The sequence below is a fragment of the Carassius gibelio genome, chromosome B15, assembly GCF_023724105.1.
Source record: "Carassius gibelio isolate Cgi1373 ecotype wild population from Czech Republic chromosome B15, carGib1.2-hapl.c, whole genome shotgun sequence".
Taxonomy (NCBI): Eukaryota; Metazoa; Chordata; class Actinopteri; order Cypriniformes; family Cyprinidae; genus Carassius; species Carassius gibelio.
Window position 1 is genome coordinate 6,861,548 of NC_068410.1, and position 17,797 is coordinate 6,879,344.

A 17,797-nucleotide genomic window follows, 5' to 3' on the forward strand; every position below is an offset into this window, starting at 1 on the left:
TATTTTTTTGTATTTTCCTATAATAAAATTTCCTATAATCAAAGTTTCTTTTTTGAACGGACTGTTTGGTAAATAGAAGATTAAATAGAATATAATTTATTTGAAACGTAACTTCTTTTTACAGTCAAATTTATAAATTCTTGCTGAATGAAAGAAAAAAAAATCCAAATGGTAGTGTAAAAACACTGATTTAATAATATTATCAAAGAATGATGAAATGCTTTAAATGAATGTATGATTGTAATGTGTGTGGATTTATCTGCTTTACTGAACTCAGGTGACCTCACTTTATAGTTGTATATGTGTGTGTTTGAAGTAGAAAGGGAGGGGAGAAAGTTGAGAGAGTTCAGACTTTTGGGGGTCTTTTGAGGGGGTCTGTACTCCCTTTGTCTGAACATACAAATACACTACAACTTGTGAAGCTGGAATTAGTTTTCCTGCCCAAAAGTTATAATTGTATTTTTTTTTTATTTCATTTTACCAGAGTTATGTGTGTGTGCGTGTGTGTGTTGGGGGGTGGGGTGGGAGATGTAATCCTAAATCTTTGTACACATGTAAAACAAACTAATACACTCCTAATATGACACTTTTTTTTTTTTTTTTTTTAGCAAACTGATACCAAGTAGGGAAACTTAAAGTTAAATAAACCCTGTTCGTGACTGAAAGAAAAATAGGTACATAGAAAGCGGGAGTTTATGTGTGTGGCTCTATGCCGGCTGTCAACGTCGCTCGGATGATAAACCTATTGTCCAATCAGAGCTCCTGATTGTTGTGCACTTCTTGCTTCGAGGGGGCCCTGGCATGGACCCCAGCTGCACCCCCATTACCCCAAGAAATAACCCCCTCTCCAGTCCATAATGAGACCCAAAACCAGTCCAAATCTCAACCATCCCAACTGGAGCACCTTCACAGTGTTGAGCAACCTTCAGTCTGTCATAAGTCCTAGTTTGCAACATCTTCAAAAGAAAACAATCGGGCCTAAAATTTCACCAGAAATGCTTTTAAATTGTAAAATGCATAGCATACAATTATGTTATCTCAATCCAAACATTGTAGCCAGGTATAAACACTGTATTGGTAGATCTGTAGACGTAAAGGTCCTAAATTAAATCTGTGGGGTGCAGTGTGAGCATATTCATGTTATCGTGTAGGCAAACTTGGACAATAGTGTGTATGTCTGTTGTGTGTAATAGAATTTGAATGTAGTGTGTGTATGTGGGGGTGGCACAAGTGTGTATATATTTGTTTTTAGGGCTTGGACCCTAAAATGTGTGTGTGTGTGTGTGTGTGTGTGTGTGTGTGTGTGTGTGTGTGTGTGTGTGTGTGTGTGTGTGTGTGTGTGTGTGTGTGTCTTGGACGCCAAGTGTGCCAGATTTAAAAGGGTTAGATCTGGACAGGAGCCAAGCCTGAAGGGGTGACATGAGAAAGAGAAGGGGAAAAAAGATTCAAAGGAGGAAAAAGGAACCAATCCAGAAATTACAAGCCTTTTACTAACCTTATGGGAAGCGTTCCCGACACATGCAGACCTACAAACACTCGCTTAACATGAATGAAATGCCATTTGTATGAGGTAGCAGTGATGTGGCGCTATCTGCTGGTGGAAACAAGATCTGCATCCAACACCCTTACAAGACAAGTGGATAAAATATGTTTAGAAATTGAAGTGAGTGACGTGACATTCAACCATGGTGATGATGACCCATATTCAGAATTCGTGCATTGAAATGTCTGTTGCAATTTAGTAGACATTATGTTATATCACTAGACTGTGTCAACTTATATTCTCATAGAAAGAGAATACATTTCTCGTCATTTTGCCACATTTTAGGTCACGAAAATGACCTAATTTAAGGTTGCATGGGTGCAATTAACTTCAAAAATTAGCAGCAGCAGCTTCAGGGGCAGGCTTACGAAAACACTGAAAAAGTATAATCATTTCATAACTCCTTTAGTGATTCACATTAGTTAATTTCATGCTTGCACACTCAATGCAGCGCAAAAATTGCACGAAAGAAAAAGAAACAGCCTAGGCTATCAAAAAGTCAGTGCTTCGCAACACAGACAGAGTGAATTTATGAATGAACATGTGAAAGGTCTGTCACAAAACGATGTTGTTACGTATCCGCACGAATTTTTTAGTGGGTATACGTAATTCTTTGACCTTTCCTAGAGGGTATACATATTCGCATCACGTAGACCTGTGGCACTAAATAAACGCTTGCGAACGTAAATCGCATTTGCCTGAGTTGTAACAGCACAATGGGATCTCTATCGGACGTCGAAATAATAAAAATTACTTTTTATTGCTTTGTTGTACACCTATAAGTAGAAGGAATGTTTTATTTGAGGTAATAATTCACACATTTCGACAAATTTAAATCCTCCAAAAATCAAACCATGTTATCGTTGTAACCACTAGAGGGCGCCAAAAACCATTTTCTAAACTGAAAGGAGAACGGCTTTTAACAAATAGACCACTTTAAGAAATGCAGGACATTAATTCTGATTAAATATAATTAAATTGAAATTTCATGTGATCTCCAAATATTTAGAATTTGCTATAAAACAGGTATATAACTGAGTTGCCACAGAAAACATTTACTTCTTTGATAAACTGAATGAAACAGCGATGTATTTTACATCTTGTGAACGTGTGCGTGTGCGTGTGAGCGAGACTCAGAGAGAATGATTGGCAGTGCTGAAGGCTTTAACATACTTCATAAATTATACTGTGTGTCAGTAAAGATGTTTACAGCTGATTGTGGCTGTGATTCAAAGAGCTGCCCTGTGGCCTTTCACTGTTTGCAAATCAGTCTCCGCCAGTAAAGAGCTAAAAGGAAGCTGGCTCATAGACCATCTAAAGCTGATGCACATGTTGATTTAAGACACGCTAATATACACATACACTTATAAACTCCTGACTGGCCTTTGCACGGGGACAAATCAGTCACACTGGTTAAACAAAGTTTTCAAGTTTTGTCAGAAAATGGCCACAATTCTAGGTTGTATTTGTAGAAGTGCTAAGTGTTTTTAGCATGTTTATATGCACTCAGCTGTTTATATGCACTCAGCTGTTTCATAAGATTGCTGTTTTTACTGTATTTTTGCAACAACTCTGTATCCGCATACAGAGTTGTTGCAAAAATACAGTAAAAACAGCAATCTTATGAAATATTATTATTACCCTATTTTATATATTAAACTATTTTGCTAATTTGCTCATTTATTATTAATGCTCACTTATAAATAATTGTTTCAGGATTCTTTGATGAATGGAAAGATCAAAAGAACAGCAGTTTTTAAAATATATATATTTATGTGACATTTATTGTCTTTGCTGTTGTTATTTTCTTATTAATTCAATGCATAATTTCTGAATAAAAGTATTTTTTTGTCTTACAACAGACTTTTGAATAACAGTTTCCACAAAATATTAAGCAGCACAAGAGCATTGCTAATAATAAGAAATTATTCTAAAAGATAATTCTCTTCTCTCTCAGGCCCACCATCGATCATGTGCACATCTTTATCCTGAAATTCTACTCAAAATTCCCCTCACACATTGTGAGTTATCTGATTGGCTCTGCAGCCACATGCTGTGGTCCTTCAGTGTCTTTGAGGAGCCTTAGTGGGTTTCTGGGAAAGAGGAAGCATTACTGTTTTCCTTGTCAGCCGATGTTTACTCAGCAATGAGCGCAATCACATGCTTCAACGGCTCGACAAACCTCAGGACCCAGACTGCACCTTCAGCTCCCTCTCATTCACTTCTCTTCCCTCGATTCCTGGGTCATCATATGAAATGGTGCTTTTGTAAGATTTAAAACTCAATCTTCACTCAAAACTTACAATTAGCCCAAGTTTTACTCACCCTCAAGGCAGGTGTATATGGCTTTCTTCTTTCAGACGAATCCAATTGGGTGTTATATAAAAAGAAATTACCCATGCTCTTTCAAGCGTTAGAATGGGAGTAGGCTGTTTTTTTTCAAAAGTCCAAAAGTAGTTAAATAAAGAGCATCCATTTATAATAAAACATGGCTCACATGGCTCCGGTGGGTGAATAAAGACCTCCTGTAGTGAATCAATGCATTTTGGTAAGAAAAATATCCATATTTAAAAAGTTCTAAACACTTTTCTCTCACTTCCACTGAGTGGCATACACGGAAGCTGTTCCGGCAGGTGACGCAGGACGTATGTGCAGCGCATGCTCCTCTTAGATATGTTTACAGGAGCAAAGGAAGGAAAGTTTCCTTATTTTAGCAAAAGAAATCCCCAGGAGGCCTTTATTCACCCCCCATAGCTGTGTGAGGTATGTTTTAATATGGATGGATGCACTTTTTCGACTGTGTACAAAAGCACCCACCTACTGCCATTATAAAGATTGGAAGAGCAAGAATAATTTTTGAGTGTTAGATACAGGATAATTTTCAGTTTTGGGTGAACCTTCAAATTGATCAAAACTGACAGTAAAGACATTTATAATTTTACAAAAGATTTCTATTTCTATTTTCTATTCATCAAAGAGTCTTGAGAAAAATGTCATGGTCTCCACAAAATACAAGGCAGAAATATCAAGAAATATTTCTTGAGCACCAAATCGGAATATTAGAATGATTTCTAAAGGATCAACGTTTGAAGTTGAAGTTGCTGAAAATTCAGGTTTGCATCACAAATATAAATTGCATTTTAAAATATAAAAGTTATTTCACATTGTCATAATATTTCACAATATTAGTATTTTTACTGTATTTTTGATCTAATAAATGCAGCTTTAGTGAACATAACGGAGTTCTTTCAAAAACAAAAAATAAAAAAATTACCCAAACTTTCAAACACTAGTGAATTTATATTTAATTTCTTTTTTTTCTCTCCATCAAACTTTGGAAGTATAATTCTTCAAGACTAGAAACAATCATTGCATTTTTTTTTATATATATATATTTTTTTTTTGTAAAAACAAATTGTGGAAGTCAGCATCAGCTAATATTTATACAAAGGACACAAATGGCACGTTTTGTTGAACAATCCTTCGATTTTTCCATCCTTTTTCTCTCCCGTCTTCACACTTTGACTCCCTTCTTTCCGTCCTCAGCTCTCTCTGTGTGTCTTTCTTTCAGTCTGGGCCATAACCCGAGGCACTGCTCTAGCTTTGCTTCCCCTCAGAATAAATGTGGGGAAACTTTAGATTTGGCCCTCTGGTAAGAGCGTAACCCCAATTTCCTCCACGAGAAGCAGAGAGATGGAGTGGACGGGAAGTTTACCTTAAACTGGGGTAACCACTGCCCGTCTCCAGGGTGATGAGCGTCATCATCATTTCTCTCGCTCTCTCGTTCTGTTTCTCTGTCTGTGAGGTGGACTCAGTCCCCAGTGGTTTGAAACAAGTGAGTTCAGATTGGGAAAATGTGTGTCACGCTAATCACTTGCTTCTTTTTCCCTTTATATTAATGTCATATGACTATTCCCCTGAAATGCTCTCTTATTATTGACACTCTTACCACATTCTTCCTTCATTTTGTTCTTTCTCTTTTATCAATTGTCTCTTTTTAGCAAAACATGCATCAGTATTTGTAATCCTTCTGTTTAATGAATAATTCTAAATAATCAATGGTAATTTATAATTATTTTCAAAGATCTCAATCTCTGCATAAAAACTGGTTTGTTTGGGAGCTGGATTTTAATATTTTTAGGTAGCAAATGTTCTTAAAATCAGTCAATGCAATTTACAATTTCTCTGCATAAAGGCTAATAATATGTAAAAAAAAAATAATAATTTAAAACTAGACCTTTTTTCAGATATATAAATTTGTTTCATATATCGGCAAGATTCTTCAAGGTATTTTTTTTTTAAGAAGTCTCTTATGCTCCCCATCATCAAAAATACAATAAAAGAGTAATATTGTGAAACATTAGCATTTCTAACAACTGTTTTGTATTTTAATATATTTTAAAAACTAATTTATTTTGACGATGACAAAGCTGAATTTTCAACATCATTACTCCAGTCTTCAGTCACGTGATCCTTCAGGAATCATTTTAATATGCTGATTTGCTGCTCAGGAAACATTTATTATTATTTTCAGCGATGAAAACCGTTTATATGTCATATAATATAATATGCTTAATATTTTAGAGGAAACAATCAGTTTTGTAACGTAACATGTCTTTACTGTTACTTTTGATCAACTTTATAAAAAATCAAAAATTTTGAATGGTAGTTTATAATAACATATTGAACACTGGCATAGATTTTTTTAGAATAATTGCACATTTTTAGAATAATATGCAAAATAATATGCACAGTGAATAAGTCATTTTTATTTTGGGGTTTTTACAGAATTTACTTTCTAAAAGTAATTTTGTCGCTGTTGTTAAATCACTAAATGCATTGCCAATGATTTATTTAATCTGGGATCTATTGTCTTTTACCTTGTGTAGTTTTGTTCTTGGTTTTTGAGGACGGGGTCATCCCACACAACCTGTTGATATTGGCATATGCCTAATTTGAGTTTTACTAAATGACAGATGAGTTACGCAAGTCCTACAACAAAAGAAATGTTCAGTGTTTTCCCCTCATGTTTATATATTTGCATTTTATTGTTTTGCATTAAGCATTGTTTTCGTTCTTCTGTCCAGACCTGCGTGCCTCCAGTTGAGCACCACTGCTATACAGCATGACGTTTTCTTGTATCTAAAGCTTGGGACAGGTGCACAGAACCCTGCAGCCAGCCAAATGACAAGTCCCATCATACAAAGGAATTAAGTAGAGAGTGGGAATTTCTCTGCTTCTCAGGGTCTTCTCACACAAAAATGGAAAAACACACACATGGTTTTTCTCTCAGTGGCTAAAACAACAGCCTGAGAAAACTATCTCGCTGTATCTGCGGACTGAAAAAAAGAGCCTTCTTTCTCTCATTTTCAGCACCCTGTTTCGTCTTCTGTCCGGACTTCTCATCCGATCGGGTTTCCCTCCCGGAGTTGCTCGGCACAGCTGTGCGCTTCTTTTAATCCACCTCTTTCGCACACACACACACACACACTGCTATCATCTGTATTCTAAAGAATTGCCAGGAAAAGACAGAGCATATTTTAAGAGAGAATCCCATAGATTCAATCCAGGAATTTTGAACACCAATTGAAATCAAGGGGGGGGGGAAACTCTGTGATTGTAAACACATGGGTGGAATTACCATAGAAACTAGCTAGTTGCATTAGCGCTAACATCCTGTCAGTTGCCACAATTACAGTGAACTTAAAAAAAAAATTGCCTCAAAGGTGACTCAAATATACCACTGAGACCTTTTCTACAGAGTGCATCCAAACGACAAGCTCTTAATAGTTTTTAAAGCTGTAGTTATGTCCGAATGAGTGTGTCCAGCTAGGCTATCAAGCATAACACATAAAACATAATGGCCCGCCTGCAGGAAACTAAATATAGATGGTGTTTTGATTACGTGAAAATTGACATTTCAAAGGAGATTAGGATCAGACCACTAAAACAACACCTCAAAGAGCCGGGAGGCAGAGAGAGAAAGCCACCTTTACACGCTTAGCATAGCACTTAACTACACGGCCACATGCTCACTTTTTCCAGCTCGGGCTACTGTGAGGTGAGTGTGTTTGTGTGCAGGAACTTCATTCCGGTTACTAGCTTGACTACTCTTCTTAGCCTTCCTTTCATGCGAACGCTAAGTGGTTGACCCCGTGACCTCTGTCTCCTTGGAGTGGACGGAAGTACTTTCTTCACTACGGCAGGTGGGATGGGTGACATCACCATCGGAGAGGGTCCCGTTAATGACGAGCAGGGGGATTGGCTGTTTTTTCCGACATTATTCTGACATTACTCCCACATTATTGTTGTATTAGTAGTGTCATTATTAGGCCAGGTGTGTTTTCACAGTGAGCAAACCCTTCGTCGTTCTGAATAGACGCTATGTGGGCCAAGATGGGACAGGGCGCCGTGTTGCCTACACGAGACTCTTCTCACACATGTACCATGAACCTACAAAAGTCAAACTGAGTTCACAAATGATGAACCTAAGATGCAGTGACACATAATGTGCATTCATGCTTTGTCCTATGTCATATTCATTTTAATCTTACTAAAGTAATTAGTTAATTTGATGAAAATTACATTTTACTTAATGAGAATTATGGGAATATCAAAACAACATTTTATGTACTTTGAACATATTTACATTTAACAAAATCCTGACTTCATTGCTTAAGATTAAATAAAACTATATGTTTTAACTTTTATATTAACTAAAAATATATATGACTTTCTTGTCATATTTTGGTAAACAGTATGTTTTTATGAAAAATGTTCATCTCATTATTGGTGACACATAATATACAATGTGTTTAGTAAAAAATTAAAATGTTTTTATTTACATTTTTCATTATGGTCCATCTCGTCTTCATTATTGTTTGGTGACACATAATGTACATTTGTGCATGTACTCCAGTTTTATATGTTCATTACATGAACAATATATGCATATGAACAATATATGTTATATGTAATATTGTTGTAGTCATATTTTTTGTGTTGATGAAAACAACCTTTATATTTACGGAATGTTTTGTTACTTCATATTCATTCATTTTCATTTTGAAATATCAACTATGTTCAAATGACACAAGTTACATTTTAATTATGAGAAAGTGAAAAATTACAACAAATATTCAAAAACTTTATATAATATTATAATATATATATATATATATATATATATATATATATATATATATATATATATATATATATATATATATATTACATTTAGTCAGTGTTTTGTCGTACAGTATATTCATTAATTTTTGTACATATATATTCATCTGAAATGTATCAACGTAACAAAATTCTAACTTTATAGACTATGTTTGGATTGTAGATTTGATTACATGAAACAACTATATTATTTTTGCATTTTTTTTATTTTTGATCATTGTTCTTGAGATGTAGACTGATGTATGCGTGCATACATTGGTGGACCAAAGGATTATCTTATTTTCAGTACTTTCAAAACTCCCCAAATCACTTGCACTCTCATGCGACGCCTGGATCACTGTGAAAGCTATCATGTTCAAGAGAGCATGGGGATCCTGAAAGCTCAGGCCAGACATGACGGTCTTCCTCTTTTAAAAGAGCATCGTCATGGAGACGCTTCCGACACCACACAACGTTAAATGGCAGAGCAACAAGAGATATTCGGTTGCACGCACACAGCAAATGCGTGCAATTAAAGAGGTGTTCTTCATTTCACATCCACCTGGATATTAGAGTCTCAGCGAGAAGCTTGCCAGCCGATGGACTTGAAGATAAGCAATCAAAAACACAGATACGATCTCATGCACACACACACACCTTCATGTCCGATTATAGTTAAATGGGGTTGTGTTGAGTCTGGTCGCTATACACACAGATCTGGCCTCACCCTAAGGATTTTGGGTAACGGAACACTGCAGATCCACATCTCAATAAGTGTAGAAACAGGTTTCCTTTCTCGCGTTTCATCCCGTTTCTTTCTTTCAATCTCTTACTCTCATTTTTCTCATAACATAATGGATTTTGCTTTTTGTCTTGTTCATTTTCTGTATCATGCCCATAAGACAAAAGTTTTTAACTAAAGAAAACAAGATAATTCACCTATAAAATGAACCTATTATCATCTTTCACTCCCCATCATGTCATTCCAAAGCAGTATGACTTACTTCTGTAAAACAAAAAAGAAAAGATTATTAACAGAATTGAAATGCAATTGAAGCCAGGAGCTTTCAATACATACAAAAAGCATTAAATAGTGTGTGCTATATTTTAAGTCTTTTAAAGTCGTACAATAGCTTTGTGTTGCAAAACATAGAAATTTAAGTTGGTATACTTCCTGATAATCTCTGCCTCTACCGGGCTAAAAACACGTGGAGTAAGTGAGTTTGAAAACTGATTCAGTCTAATTTGTGAATCAACTGGTGAATCATTCAGGTTTTTGCGAACTGGATCAAGCGATTCATTGAAATGTTCTTATTCAAAATAATGATTCATTCACAAATTAGACATCGCTGCTATAACTGGATCTTCTAGACAGCAATGAGAGTAGATGGACATCAAATGGATGTCCTTAAAGGTTGGTATGAATGAAATATCTGTTTTCTAAATCCTTGTTATTGAATTTATTGTAAATGATTCACCCATGCATGTGTTTAATGTGTTCCAGCTTTACCTCATAATCTGTAGTTGAAATATCAAAACTTTCAGCGGGACAAGATATTTTTCTCTTGATATGCTAGACTTCTCCAGTCATTAAGTCCGCTTAAACCTCTGCCCGACTTTAAAGATCGCATTAAGATCTGTCTCAATGCAATTATCAACCACTATAATTTATTTTTCATTTCTGATAATACATTTTGGGTGACGTAATATGGAACAAGAGACCTGTTGCTACTTTCTTTGCATTGCATCTTTAAGTCTACTGCTTCTCAGATTTTTTCTTCTGAGGAAAGACCCTATAATCTCAAATTTCCTTCAGATTTCCAAAGGAGATCTGAGTCTGAAGTCTCAAACGATGATTGGACTTTCCAAGATTTTAAAGTGTGCAATCAAACATCAAAGATTTCAGTATTAACTCAAGCATTTTTCACTCAGATGTTCCAAGATTTCGAAGTCTGCAATCAAAAGTAAGAGATTTCAGTATCAAATTATATAAGTAATCTGAGCAAATCTGTAAACCCCATTTTACCTCTCTAATCTTATGTTGTCAGTTGCTGTTGAATGATAACTGTACTTGTCTCTTGTCTAATTAACATTTTTCTCTATTTTTATTTCTTTTAAGGAATTGTTGGAGTAACACGCTTAACTGTGAACCCCATTGAATCTCTTGAGCGATGAAAGAGCAATACAACTTTTCTCTGGTACAGACAAAGACACTGATTGTATCTGTACACGCACACATGCACGTCTCCTGGCTTCCCCTCTTTGGTGTCCTCTGATTTTCCAAAACATCTTAGTGAAGGAGCCAGTGAGAAAGAGAGAGAGAGAGAGGGATCATCATAGGGTCTGTGGAAATTTTGGTGTGGTAGACAGGCCTGCCCGGTCTGCTCTTTATTTAACAGTGGGAGTAAAGAGAGATGAGCTCTGTGTGTGCAGATAAATATAGTGTGAGAACAGGCAGTATGAGGGGAACTCTTCACAACTAACACCACCTAACTCTCTCAGACCGAGAGGAAAGTTGAGTGAATTACAAGATGCAGGTCATCAACCACCATCCGTACACACACTCATGTGGCCAGATACGGTGTCGTTTATACACAAGAGAAAGGATTGCACGCCAGAGAGAGATAAACCACCTACACACACTGTCCTCCAACACACACACACTCTCAAACTTGTGGAAACACAGCAGGTTCTCAGTTAGAAGATGACCTTCCAGGCACTCTTGGCCAAGAAAGAAGGACAGAAGTGACACGCACATTCAAACGTGTCCAGCTGCTCCCTCCGGTTGCTATTAGTTTGCAATCGTAATGAGGATGAGAGAGTTGGGGAGAGCGGCTTCAGGGCGAGCCACAGTGGAAAACCTGCAGAAATGATGTCAGAGCAATCGCGACCACCGATTGGAGTGGAGATTCCCGGCGAGAGCCTATAAAACCAGGAAAGACAACAGCAGGAACCAGCAAAGGCAGAGAACGTGCGAAATTCCAGGAACTGCACAGTGTCCATCTGTCCATCCCCGTGTGACTGAAACCGAATCAGATTAAGGGTAAGGAGCCTTGGAGAAAGAGCAACCTGTGTGTTCCTACAGGGCTGTGTTAAGTGTGTGTGTTTGGGTGAGCAGACAGGTGTATTTGAACACATTTGTCAGGAGTCGCAGTAGAATAACGCTAGTTAGTTGCTACAGAATCTGCTGTTTGATAAGCAACTGTGAATTTGTTTGAGCTTCAGGGTTACGGATGAACCAGTATCGGAAACATCCTGGTGATGTTGCATTGCTGTAATAGTGACACAGAGGTGTGAAATCATGCCTGGTATCAGAGAACCGTTAAGAGCGTCTTTGAGAGAGCGTGTGTGTGTGTGTGTGTGTGTTTGTATGTGCATGCAGGGTGTCCAGTGAAGTGTGTGTGGGCAATGGGAGATGGCTGGAGTTGTTTATTTTTGGGGACGGAAAATGCTAAAGTTAGCCCATGTTGCTGGACAATGCATTTCCCCATTCGTGGGGCGGGAGAGGGGCCGCATCTGCTCAACTCAGCGCACCAGACCTCAAATGCCAAGGACGGGACACTCTGGGTCAGATGAATGCATTACTGGGCAGTATTTACAGATAGTAAAGAGTTTTGAAAAATGTATAGGAGAAATACTGTAGCAGGTGTTTATTTAAGGTGAGAAAAATTTAAATGAAGAATTAATAAAATGTCAAAACTAATAATGGGTAATGCAAACCATGGATTACATGATTCAAGGTCAGAAATTCTTAAATGCTACATTAAGCTTTGTTTAGATTTTTCTATCTTAACTTTTTATATCTATCTATCTATCTATCTAATGATCTAACTATACAAAAAATTGGTGTAGAAATAATTGTCACTTAAAAACAATAGCAAACTCTACACTTACAAACAAATTGCAAGTGACACAATGAGTTAAGCACGAAATGTTGAATTATAGGGAACAAAATATTTTCTTGTATAACATATTCTAACAATCTTAGTTTTTCATATTTGTTTTTGATATTTTCAAAACCACTTTTTAATGTGTCTACCAATCTATCTACATTTACATTTATGCATTTAGCAGACACTTTTAAGCACTATCTGTCTATCTATAGCCTTTTATTAATTATGTTTTTTACTAGTTTTTACTAGTAACTGGATTTTAATATTCAATGTAAATTTATTATATATATATATATATATATATATATATATATATATATATATATATATATATATATATATATATATATATATATATATATATATATAATTAATTAATTTACAAATAAATAATGTTTAAAGGAAAGTGTCACAAATGTCAGGATGAATGTCATTTTTACAGTTGCAATTAACACATGTGCCAGCAGGCGGCAGTCAAAAAATAAGATTCGGTGCAGCATCATTATCTAAATAAGGTGGTTTTAGAAATCAAATAAGTGAAAGAGCTAAGGCAAAAGTGTTCTCATAAATTATTTACTGTAAATTACTTGATCATCATCAATATAAAACTTTTACTCAAGTGATGCGAAACTACAGTAATGTGCAGTCCTGCTGTGAGGATGTTTTTGTATGAGTGTGTTTAAGAGTGTGTTTTGGGGACACACAGGTAGGGGTGCAGGTCAGAGTGTGTGTTTGGGCTGAGTTCATGTGTTTGTGTAGAGGGTGTGTGTTAGAAGCATTCTCACACTCTCGCGGCTGCCGGACCGCCCAGTCAGAGTGTATTTTCACAGATGGAGTCTGGATGAATGTAAACACAGCCCTGTATCACAGTAATTCAACACGGTACTGAAGCTGAAGTGTGTGTGTGCACGCTCAATTGACAGTGCACTGACACAGAGACATAAAAACTGTAATAAATTAAATTATGATGCAGTATCCATCTCTCTCTCTCTCTCTCTCTCTCTCTCTCTTTCTCTCTCTCTCTATATATATATATATATATATATATATATACTGTACACACTACCTTTTTTAAGAAATTAAATTTCATTAACAAGGATGCATTAAAACTGATCAAAAGCGACTAAAAAAACACAGTTATTATAGTTTCCACAAAATAAAATTAAAAATGAAATGATAATAATAATAATAATGTTTTTTGAGCTGCAAATCAGCATTCTAGAATGATTTATGAAGGACCATGTGACACCTGATGACTATAGTAATGGGTGGCAAAAAAATCAGCTTTACTAGCACAGGAATAAATTTTTTTTTTAAATATGTTAAAATAGAAAACAGCTATTTTATGTGTAAATAACATTTCACAGAATAACCGTTTACTGCATTTTTGATCAAATAAAAGCAGCCTCGCTGAGCATAAGAGACTCCAAGACCCCAATAATCACATTGTTAATTGTATTGTAGATGCTGGGCTGTGGATGTGTGCTGCTCTCTGGTCTGCTGACACTGACCTTGTTCCACTGTAGTGCGGAAAGCCTTCTTCTACCCCAATTAAGATCAGAGGTGAGTCCAGGTCTTGCTGATATACAAATATACAAACTGTATATGAGAGATTGAGAAAATAATGTTATATTATGCATTTTGTGAGGAAATTCACTCTGCTGGTCCTCAGAAACACAAAAACAGACTGAATGCAAATAGCTGAGTATTCTATAAATACAGTGGGGATTCCCCTTGAGAGTCTCTGCAGGAGGCAACCATCACCCTCTCCTTATGAACATGAGCTACCTGTCTGAGAACTGACCCACTGGGTCACCCAGTCTGTCACTCTTCCTGTTTCTTCATAGGAAAAGAGCCAACTTTATTATTGCATTTTAAATGATCTTGAGTTGGTCTCTCAACTCAACAGCTTGGGGTGTTCAAGCTTCTGTTTTTTACAATCCCAAACTGGTCGACCAGCTATAACTTGCTTGATAAAGGTCAGAACCATATCCATCAGCAGGACCCAGTGAACTTTGCACCATAAATATCTAGCTTAGTCCAGCTAAAACCCATCTAAAACCAGTCTAACGCCTTAAAATCGTGCTTTGATGATGAATTGTCCATCAAAAGAAAATGAAGATTATTTTTAGGTAGACTTAATTTTCTGACAAATTTAAAAACTGGTGTAACTGATGAAGACATAATTTGCATTACACCATGCATTTCCATTTATTTCCAATCTAGTATGTGGAGCCATCTGTCATGGAGGGTCGCAGCGTCCAGCGAGGCCAGACCGAGCAGAAGACCTCAGGAGCTGTGAACGCTAAACACCTCCTGCACAACCAGCTGGTCCGACTGGAGAACGATGTCATTGAGACCAAGAGGAAACGCAGCTTCCCGGGATCCAACACGCCTCTTGACCGTCTGTCAATCAGCACCATGGATCCCAAAAGCAACAAGCAGAGGTAAGAAATGAGAAAAAAAGAAACACTCTTCTTTTAGTTTGGATACAGAAAGAAAACATATTCTAGCCTGTGAAATAATATAAATACTAATATGATTATTATTATTAAAATATTTCATGGATTATAATTAAATATGTTTACATTTGTTTACATTTGACGATTTGTCATCACAGTTGAATCACAGCACTGCAATTTTATTGTCAACCCTGGCTTAAGTCTGAAAAACCTATACAAAACAAACTTTTGATTTGTGAGCCGTCCTTCGGATGAGATGTTAAACCGAGCTCCTGACTCTCTGTGGTCATTTAAAATCCCAGGATGTCTTTCGAAAAGAGTAGAGGTGTGACCTCGGCATCCTGGCTAAATTTGCCCATTGGCCTCTGATCATCATGGCCTACTAACAATCCCCATATCTACTGATGGCTTCATCACTCCGTCTCCTCTCCACCAATAAGAACACTATGGCTGCTGTCGCATCATCCAGGTGAATGCTGCACACTGGTGGTGGATGAGGAGATACCCCCTGACAATGTAAAGTGCTTTGAGTGCCTAGAAAAGCACTATAAATGTAATGAATTATTACTTATTATGATCCCAAACAGACGATGAACCATATGTAGCCTTGACTGGCCATGGCTTGTTTTTATTGGCTGAAGTCTGTCATGCACAGCTTGATAGCTTTGTGTGAGCCTGTTTGTGCTTTTACAGTTCACTAAGTGCAATTAATGTTTTGTCTGTAACCCCACAGTTAAAGTACTTCTATTTCTTGGGTGGAGTCACTGTGGTGTGGACTGAGGTTTTGTATGACATAATAAGTGTCTGATGCTGCTTTACGGGAACGGACAGTCCAACTGTGCTGATGACTGTAGCATCAGACTTCCAGTCAATGATCAAAACTGTTTTATCTCAGTGAATGATTTGATCTCCCTGCTGGATGGAACATGCAGTGTAACTCAGCATGGCCTGAGGCTCTCACAAAGCTGCATCTAAATGATCCTCAGCACTTGATAAGATCAGGACAGAAGCCAAGAACAGCAGCGAAAGCACCACGCCATGCATTATCAAATCTCAACACACAAATCTATCTATCATGAGCCTGATAAACACATGAAAGCTCATGAAAACTGCTGCGTAGTTATGCGACTGTTCCATGGATCCTCAGTAAAGATATTCACCTTGAAAGCCTATGTTAGATTTTGTTACTAGACATCTACATTTTCTCAATATATTTTTCAGATCTTCTTCCAAAGCTTGATTTTTCCAGACAAAAATTGAGATTTGTCCATAGTAAAAAATAATTTTAAAAAACTCTGACGCTAGGTAGCACTAATAATAGACTATTATTAGTATCATTGGAAAATGTGCCTCCTGCTCAATAAATACTTCAGTATACACTCAATAAAAAATAAATAATAATAATAATTTACAAACACATATATTAGATATTGCCAGTATTTTTTTTTTTTTTTTTTTACATGGACATTTATTATGGTCTGGACATTTACTTCAACCCTAATTTATGATACAGTTGTAGTCAGATTTCATTGGTGAATTCAAATATGAAATTTAATCATAAGCTTCTCGACAAGTTTTGGAGAATTTAATGTTTCCCCATTAAAAGAGATAGGAGCTGCACTTGGATGCCCAGGAGGCATTTCAAAGATGGCCGCCAAGTCACATGACTTGCCTTAAAGGGACTTTGTTACAGGTCAGCAACACCAACCACAGCAAGCACTGTGACTCTCCAAAATGGGTTTTAGAGTGACGCAAAGAAGAAGAATTCTTGAATAAAGTCATCATTTTTTTATTTCCTCGTGCACAAAAAGTATTCTCATAGTTTTTTATAAATATTTAATTATGAGCTATACCTTTAAGAGTCATATGCTTAACGATACTCACCTTGGCATGTCTTTCCAATCAGCAGTGTGTGATGGAAAAGGGGAAAAGAAGTAACTCACGATAGTGACTGAGTGAGTAAAAGGTAATCTAAAGGATATGGCTGATTTCATTGCGTTATGTCTGCAGGAAGGTCGTTGAGTTGCCGCGGCGACGAGTCAATATTCCGATTGACCGGATTGGCGTAGGCCGTCTTCCCAGCAGCCGAGGATAGACTCCGCCTCTGACCACGCCCCCACAAACAGGTACGTAAGAGCAACGGAAATCTTTTGTTTAAATGTGTTGTAAGATGAAAATAGAAAAACTAAAATGCTAATTATATTCAACATAATATCTTGTATTTTGTATTTATATGTTAAATATGTATTTTGTTTGTTTCACAGGGTAATATCGCAGGTAGATGATATGCATGATAAGCACACCAGCTGGCTACTCACTAACCACTGAACGACCATTAATCATCTGCTCCAGAGCTGTTCTTTCTCACTGATAACTGATTTAGAGCTTCAATATCCGATCAAACTGTTTATTTCCAGTTCTGACTCATCATCATATAAATTAAACATCTAAACTGTATTGCTTTCATAAAATGAGTTCTGTTTATGATGTCAGAAGCATTAGCCAATCAGAGAGGAATTAGCTCATGGCTTCCATTATTGCACATCTCAATATTTACTCCAGCGCCACAAGACTTCTTGCTTGCTGTAATATACATAACTATTGTCATTTTCTCACTTTGACTGGAGGCTGTTCAGCCTTGACAATAAAACAGATAGAAATCTACAAAATATGTCTGTCTTATTTCAATTTATTAATGCAAGCTGCTAAAACAAAATGCAGAATAAACGAGATTG

The 17,797-nt window shown here is 36.6% G+C and overlaps 1 protein-coding gene across 1 annotated transcript; it reads left to right on the top strand.

The window, feature by feature from the left end:
* Positions 1-11,526: 11,526 nt before the first annotated feature.
* On the top strand, positions 11,527-17,731 carry LOC127972923 (osteocrin-like). The gene is made up of 5 exons (XM_052576919.1): positions 11,527-11,750; positions 14,065-14,163; positions 14,827-15,047; positions 17,073-17,188; positions 17,327-17,731. The coding sequence occupies exons 2-4, from the start codon at positions 14,065-14,067 to the stop codon at positions 17,155-17,157; spliced, it is 405 nt and encodes a 134-aa protein (XP_052432879.1). The 5' UTR covers positions 11,527-11,750; the 3' UTR covers positions 17,158-17,188; positions 17,327-17,731.
* The last annotated feature ends 66 nt before the right edge of the window (positions 17,732-17,797 follow it).

Excerpts from the sequence above, each read along its gene's own strand:
- LOC127972923 (XM_052576919.1), top strand. The coding sequence starts at position 14,065 with ATGCTGGGCTGTGGATGTGTGCTGCTCTCTGGTCTGCTGACACTGACC. Across the intron at positions 14,164-14,826 it reads TACCCCAATTAAGATCAGAG|TATGTGGAGCCATCTGTCAT; the intron begins GTGAGTCCAGGT and ends TTTCCAATCTAG. Across the intron at positions 15,048-17,072 it reads CCCAAAAGCAACAAGCAGAG|GAAGGTCGTTGAGTTGCCGC; the intron begins GTAAGAAATGAG and ends TTATGTCTGCAG.